At 42.9% G+C, this 8,196-nt stretch overlaps 1 protein-coding gene across 5 annotated transcripts in view; it reads right to left on the reverse strand.

The window, feature by feature from the left end:
* The window catches only part of actn1 (actinin, alpha 1), a 57,257-nt gene extending 49,621 nt beyond the window's left edge, over positions 1-7,636 (reverse strand). The window contains exon 1 of one of the 5 annotated variants that reach the window (XM_025901239.1): positions 7,170-7,636. In XM_025901239.1, coding sequence (XP_025757024.1) covers positions 7,170-7,277 — 108 coding nt within the window. In that variant the 5' untranslated portion in view covers positions 7,278-7,636. The remainder of the gene's footprint in view (positions 1-7,169) is intronic. The other 4 variants (XM_005477477.4, XM_003445460.5, XM_003445458.5 and 1 more) reach the window with 4 other exon arrangements.
* Positions 7,637-8,196: the final 560 nt, after the last annotated feature.

Genomic DNA, 8,196 nt, shown 5'->3' on the forward strand with positions numbered 1-8,196 from the left:
ACACTACAGCTGCTCCCATGAGGAGGCTTAAAGCTAATACACTAGCATGTGCACAGACCCTCTGAGTACAGTACAAACCCCCTCCTGGCTTCAAAGCAGTCAGCACATGCACTTGAGAATGCATGTGGTGTGATTAATAGCATTAGCGGAAGAAAGACTCGACTACATCCTTCCCATGTGGTGCATGAAAAAAATTCTTGGAAACATGCAGACAGATCACCTATAAACGCCCCTCTGCTATTGAAAACATGTGACCGTAAGTGTGCAGTGGATCCACACATTCTTGCATATTGGGTATTGAGCAGATTTTTTTTTTTTTTTTTTTATTTGGCTCGGCAGTGTCGTCTCCACAGGAAATGCACCTTGACCCCAGAGCTCAGAGTTAATGCGGATTCTAAAAAGACTCCAAGTCTGGGGTCTCAAAGAGGCTACAATGCCATACACATAACAACAAACTGCAGTCTATGCAGGATTAATTTTCATTCATGAAACTTCAAATGAAGCAAAGCAGTCAAACGTATCCAAACCCGTGAAACTAAGTAATTAAAATTCAGTGCACAATGGGTCTTGAAACTGTTTTAATGACCGAGGGCTTGGGGTTGACTTCTGTATACAACGTTTCTAAATTTGGAGCTAGAGAAAAGTCAAGAATTTGCATCAGGGCCTGGGCCTTTGGGAACTGCTCAGATAAGAGCCTGGTAATTGCTCACATTTGACTTTTCAAACAGTGGATTCTTACAAACTAAGATGTACTGTTCAGCTGGATGAGGATAGATTAGCATACACCTTCCTGAAGCAAATAAAGGAGAAACTGTTCAGCGATGAGAATTTCACCAACGGCACGGAAATGTTTTTACAGGCCAAGAACGGACCAGAAGTTGTGCAGCGGTCCGACCTTCTCTCTTCAGACAGCTGGAAACAGCTTTCTCAATCGCTGGCTCTCAGTGCATGGTAACACACACAGAGGACATACATCCACAGTGCTGCACATGGCTATTCAGATATTAAAGTTAAAACTAATTCTTCCAGCAGCATCTGATCAGGAAAAATCTGTATCCAAGGAAAAATTCAGGTGAAAAAAAAAACACTAGGAAGGAATGCAAGGACCTAAAACACACTCATGCCAGAAAAAAGATCGCTGAGAAAATACTCCTGCACTTCATAAAGTAACTTGACATAAAGTGGGAACTGACATTTGCCCCTCTGATTCCAGCAGTCTTTACTTTGAACTAACAAAGTTTCATGCCTGTACCTTGCACAGTTGCAGTGTTATTTCCTTGACAAATCCAGTAAATATAAACTCAAAAAAGCCTGTGCGGTTGAAGAAAGAAGGTGTCTTCAGGTCTCCATTTTCCCCTGAAGACACACACACAGAGACTCACAAGATACAGACAATACCTACTTCATAGCATAGCTGGTAATCATGAAAACTCATTGAGTTACATCTGAGAACCATTAGTGTCTAACTGTGTGCCAGTGCATCCAGTAGTTCTTCCAAAAATTATGAACTTAGTAAGGGAACATCACATAAGAAGCAATTAAAGTAAAAACAGCTCCTTCAATTTGACATTTCCTGGGCAAACAGTGACACCAGTCCTCCAACTAAAGCCCAGGTAGAATAAAACCCCTTCTCCAGACACAGAGTGAGGTTATGTAAGAGTCATTAGACACAGGTCACAGTCTTCTGACACGCCGTACATCCGCCAAAAGCTTCAGGCCATAAAGAGGAGAGGGTTTCCTCCAGACTGAAAGCTTCCCATTAGCAGCAGATAACAAGATGTTTCAGCTAATTATGAAACCGACTCCATCAAACCCACATCGTGTTCACGCCGGATCAGTTTACAGGAAGATTTCATGGCAGCAAATCTTGTTTTTGGTTTGAATCCCAAATGAGAAAACTGGAAGAAACGTGGAAAACGTTCAGTTTTTCATGGGAACGCACATATGGCATTCAACAGGTTGACAGTAATTGCTTCTTTGACGAATAAAAATCTATTTCAGTCAAAATTATAAACAAGTCTGTGTCATTAAAGCACTAAATATCAATTCAAGACAAAACATCTGCTCTTTAAAATCTGGAATATAAAATTTGCACATCTCCTCTAAGCACACCCCTCCAGCTGAGCTAGGAGCACGCACATAAAACTTCCTATGATGAGGAGAGTGGATGATCCCGCGCCCTCTCAGTCTGGGTGTCAGCATGTGACCCCATCAATACGGAAAACGAGACAGCCCTGAGAGCCGTGACCGGGGTATCATGACTGCTTCTCCTGGGAGCCCCTGTTGGGATTTATAGTCTGGCTGCAGTAACCACAACAGTAGGATCCACCTGGGAGTTCCCGAGACTTCTAATAAGATATCTTTCACTCACATATTGAATTTTGAGACTTTTTAGTGCTTCACAGGGAGCTGCAGCCACCCTGACAGATGACTAAGTGACTGAGAAAAGGATGCTGAACCACCTCCTGCTGACAAACAGACAAAAGGCTGCTCACTTCCCTGAAGCATCTCTGAATCAGATAAAGGTCGCATCGGAGAAACGACCGGGTCTCGCAATCGTTTTTTTTTTAAAAGTCCTCTAAATATAAAGATACATCACAGAAACGGGAGAGTGGCTAACACATCCCAGCAACATGTTACATCTCGTCTTCTTAACCTTGGCAATAGTTCTCCAGGCTTTCTGAAGGTCTTTGGCTGCTTTTTCACTCACGTCCAGTCTGCTTGTAATCAGAATCATCAAGGGAAGAAAACTTTCCTAAGAGAGTTCAGGCTGAGTGAAGAATAAAGATCGCCATACCAAATACTGACTTTCAAGCTCATTAGAGCTTAAAACTCTGTTTTTACCTTATATTCTGTATTTAAATCCATGTTTACATACATATTAATAAATGTTTCCCCTAGGAAGATATAAAGAACATCAACATAAACTGTTTAGGTTAAACCAAGAAAAAGTCTTTGCTTGTATTATTTTTTGTAGCCTGTCTCGCCCCGAGGAAGCAGATAACCTGAATTTTTCAGGTTAAACCATGACTGCGGACATATTTTAACACTATAATTCTGACTATTGCACATTTTGCAAAGCACATGCTGGGACTGTTTTACATCAAAGTTGGCTGAGCAACAACTCTTCCCATTGACTGTGTGTGTGTGTTTCTGTGTTTGTAGACCGGCAATAGTGCAAATATCATCCATATTTTTAGATTATATTATATTTAAACAAACTAAATTCACATGTGTAAATTTATGTTCACAAACTGACCCTCGCAAGTTTAAAAAAATGCATTTTCTCTTTTGTTGTTCATATTTTCTGCATATCTCCTATCGCGCGTTTCATTTAAGTGCTATTATAAGACTTAAAACCCTGTTTGTCTCATAAGGTCACTGACAAAATTACATTTTACTGGCTCAAAATATCATTCAAGCACTATGTACACAAACGATGATAAGCACATGTGAGTTTAATCATATGATTGAGTGCAGTCCTTGGTGGCAGTGGTCATCAGGGCTCAATGACAGGCCGCAGCAAGGAAAACATCACATGACACAGGCGGGCAGTTTACTGAAAATGGAAAATAAATGTGACACACTCTTCAGCCTGCTCATGTTTTATGTAGTGAAGAGGAGCAACATTTCAGCACATGACGCCTTGATCAGTGTGGAGAGCAGAGCTGCCTGGGAGACAGAGACAGAGAGGGTGGGTGGCTGGAGGGTTTTTTCACTCTTTTGACATCCACTGTTTTGTCACCAACGATCTGACACTCTTCTCCTTTTGTTTAAAAAAAGAAAAAAAAAAAACAGGGTTTGGAAAGGTGCATTATGGGAACAGAGGAATTTGATGACAGGAAACATTTTGAGAGGTGGCCAGAGCTGACATTACACATCCTATTATGCAATGTAGCAAACAGCTGCCAGTGTGGAACAAAACACTCATCTCTTACAGGTTTTCTTACTAGAAGTAAAACGTCACACCGTCATTCATGTGTTGAGTCAGTTTCCTGAGTGATGAAACTTGATGTTTTTTAGGACACGAGCAGCCAATCGACTTGCTTATTAACAGAACTAAAATATCCATGTATGGTGAAGGAAATCACTCAGCAGATCGTCACATGGGAAAAGCTTTGAAATTTTTACTTCAGTTATTGAAATTACTGCTTATCAAATTAATTAATCAACTTAATCATGCTCCTTATTCAAGATGAGGTTGAGTGACTGTACGTGGATTCGGTCAGGGTGCCGAATTGGGAAGTCTGCTGCCTGTGACAGCCACGCCCAGTGCTGATTGATCACAGTGGTGACTGATTCGCTTCACGGACACTTCCCACATATGCATCACACAGACAGGCAAGTCTCTGCAAAGCCTTCCTGGCCACATAGCACATGAACTCTCTGACATCACAATTCAGAGAAATCTATTGATCAGCACGCTGATTCTGCTGCCGGCAGTCACCACAAATTAAAGAGACAGACCACTTTTCTGCTCTTTGCCTCAGAGAACAGGTATGCTCTGCGTCTGTCTCCACTTTATTGGCGAAGGTGAACAAATCGTGAGATCAGAGGCTCTGATCTGTGACCTGGCTTGTAGAGTCTGGCCAGGGGAATGTGGGTGTGGGTTGGGAACACAGAGTTTAGGGGTGTGTGAGATGGGAAGTAGGAGGCGGGAGGTTTACAGGCAGAGCTGGTGGAACGTGCTGCAGCTCATACCCTTATAAGGACAAACCTGGACAAATTAGCTAGAGCAGTTAACACCTGAACTCCACCTTCCAGCTACAGAAAAGCAAAATAACCAAAAATTAAAGGAGCATGATGATAAAGTTCATTCAGAGTGATCACTAAGGAATGTATCATGTGATAAAGGTGACAATATGTGAGCTTCATGTAACCTTTGGCAGAGGGCAGCAGACCCCTGGGTATGCAAAGACATTAGGATTTCAAGATTAGAAGATATCTTTGTGCGTGGGAGTCAGGTTAAGACTTGTATCGGACGCCAAATATTTTAAGCACTCTCAGACACGCCAGGCTTGTGTGTGTGTGTGTGTGTGTGTGTCAGTGAATTGCAAAATATCCTGGAAAAAAGCCCTCACCTGTGTAATGTGCTCTTTTTTTGTACTTTTGCACTGTTAAAAAGTGTAAAAGACGCTTAAACGGTAAAGAGACACCCAGCTTGGACACATATGGCCACTTGGACCCAAAGAGAATGAATTTGGTTGTAAATTTTTATCCAACTAATTATCACATCTTGGTGGTCTGTATCAGTATCCAAACAACAGCGAGTTTAGGTAACTCCAGTTATATTCCACAGCAAAAACCTTCAAATAATCAACTATTGCTTCATTCTATGTTTAAATACAGCGACCAACATCTTAGATGTTTAAGCACTTAAACACTAAGATCAGAATAAATAAAGTTATGAGGGAGAGACTCTGAAAGAATGAAAGGCTTCCTGGTTATCTGTACATCAGCAGTAGAGCTGATTGCTGAAGCCTGGGAGGAATTTTTCAGTGCTGTGTGCATACATGCACACGGAGAAGTGTGCACGCGTGTGACAGTTATCTATGCCCTCCTTGGGGCAAAGGACAGAGGCCTGCAAAGGAAGGTGGGGGCTGCAGTGATCCCTCTCAATCTGTAATTGTATCTGGTCAGACCTCAACATAACCCATCATCAGTGCTCTGTGAGACAAGGGGAGGTTAACATGAATAAATATTCTTGCTCTCTGCAGGATGATTAGATCAATGAGGGCCATGCAGGCACAAGAATGTGCAGGTCATCGCAGGCAAGTGTTTCACCACAAATTCTGACTTGTTTGTGATATGGGCTGAACAAAACAGCCAGGTGAAACCTCCCCGTTTGTTGCATGATGACCTTTCTATACCAAAAGCCCCTAAAGGAACGCCAGCACGAGACAATGACCTACTGATGTCCGAAGCACTTCTGTCTACTGTTCACACCTGACATCAGTCCCGCATACCTTTCCTTTACTTCCCCTTTATCTGCTCTCGACCGGTAGCAGCCTGCCGATGACATAATCCAGGAAACCAGAAGCCCAGAGCTTCGTAGAGCAAGAAAGAAACTCGGGGAAAAGTTTTCCAACAGCAGCGAGAGGGGCCGATTATTACCATTTTTGGGCACGCTTGCTCCCATGCAAGCCCAGCCCAAACCAAACCACAGCGCTTACTCAGATTCCACAGGGTTTTTCTTCCCCCTTTTTCAAAGCAGAGGACAAGTATGGGGAGCAGGGAGGGGAAAAAGTAGCACCCATTCTCGAAACAGACCATTCATATTCCGTTTGGAAAACGAGCAGCAGCTGGGAGACGCGTGTAGAAGATCCGGACTTCTTAAAGCTCTTTATTGAAAATATAAACTGTGTGCAGTTCGGGTTACAGAGCTCATAATCGCTTAAAGGGGAAGAAAAGTAGTGTCAGAAGTCAAATGTCTAACTTTCTATCACTGGTAATAACACCGAAAACAACTTCCTAACTACAAACAGGTACTCCTTTGTTCGTGGCGATAGAAAATATGCAGAATCCGCGCGTAAAATGGTCATTTCGCTAAATAAAGAGGAGTCGGAGTGACTTATGGTGAGTTTACCCCCCTTCTCACACAAATACACTCCATCCCCGGGTTGTTAAGCATGGCCTAATCCACGTCGCATCATAAGCCAGATGACAGGAGGGGCCAGGCACACACCATATGCAGTCAAGCGCATGGCTGACATCTGTTGCGCTGAAAAGGTAGCCGTCCCGTCCGCCTTCTAATTGTATTTCCTCCCCTTATACGCTTTCCCTCCTGCTGCACGTAAAGTGCTGTTCCTACACACGGTTTATATATGTCCATACAGCTCTGTGGGATATGTGCAAGTCTCCTCGAGATCTGTAGGCGAGAAAAGTTTTGGAGCCGCATTTAAAAGTAGCCAAAGAAGCCGCACAGGTGATTTTCGCCGCGATAATGAGCCTGATAATTAAAGCAAACCACTGCCAGCTGGTTTTTGGGGCTGCCGTTGGTTGTCCTGCTGGCTCCACTAACGGATCGCTCAGGAGCCAAAGTCGCCAAGCGCACATCCAAGCGGATGTGTGACGATAATATTAATGAGCTGTGTTATTAGAGCCTAATTATTATCACAGGCAACAATCCCACTTCCGCACGGGAGACAGAAGGAAGTCAAAGCCCTTACCTTTCTCTGCTGCTTCTCCCATGCAGGATCCAAGAGGAGATCCCGATCCCAGTCATCTTCTTGTTGCATATAGTCATTTTCGCCATCATAGTTTTCCATATTATACATGTATATATAAAGCTTTATATATAGACGCTCTCTGCTTGTCTCGTAAGTCCTCCGGTCCTCGGCGAGGTGATGTTTTTACAGCAGCTCAGTCTACTCTCCTCCACGCATTCAAGACGGTGTGTGGATGAAATTAACGGTCCACCCCCGGCTTCCCTCTCTCGCTCTCTTTTTCTCTCTCTCCCTCCAACTCTGCCTCTTTTCTTCTTCTATGTGCTCTATTTTTTTTCCCTCAGCAGGAGCACTCAGCCGTAAGCAGGCAGTAGGCAGGTCTAGTATCGAGGAGCGACGGACGCAAAAACTTTGCCTCAGACAAATTGGAATCGATAGCAGACCGAGGAATCCGATTGGACGCCTCTGGGACTCAGAAACCGCCTCCCCGAAGCAGACTGGCTGCTTGGGCTGTCAGTGGTGAGGCTTTATAACCAAGGTTGACTGCCTGGGTCGAGCCAAATATCTGTCGGCCTGTAATCAGAATAAAAAAGTGTAGAGCGTTGTTTTAAAAGACTTAAAGATGCACATGCTAAACAACACAAAAGTGTTTTTTTTTTTATTTCAGTTGTTTTATTTAAATAATTAGAGGTAATTATCTTTCCGCAAGTCAAAGAATCAAAAAGTAAAATTAAAAGCCGTGCATTCAAAGTGAAGTAGAGGAAAGTAACCTAAAAACAGGGGCGTTTCTGGGTTGTTGTTGTTTTCAGGGGTGGGGGCTCCCCAGAAAATATTGAAAACAGAACTAAAATTATGTTTCCTGTTTCTGACTTCTTATGTGAAAAGTGGAGCCTCACAAGAAGGCATGTTGGATAATTGTTCTGCTAGGGGGAATTTAATGCATTTAAACTTTTTACTTAAGTAAAACCTATAATCCTACTTCAGTAGCTTAATATTGCACAGGTTGTATAATCCAAATATATTCAAAGTA

This window comes from Oreochromis niloticus, linkage group LG19 (genome assembly GCF_001858045.2).
Source record: "Oreochromis niloticus isolate F11D_XX linkage group LG19, O_niloticus_UMD_NMBU, whole genome shotgun sequence".
Lineage (NCBI taxonomy): Eukaryota > Metazoa > Chordata > Actinopteri > Cichliformes > Cichlidae > Oreochromis > Oreochromis niloticus.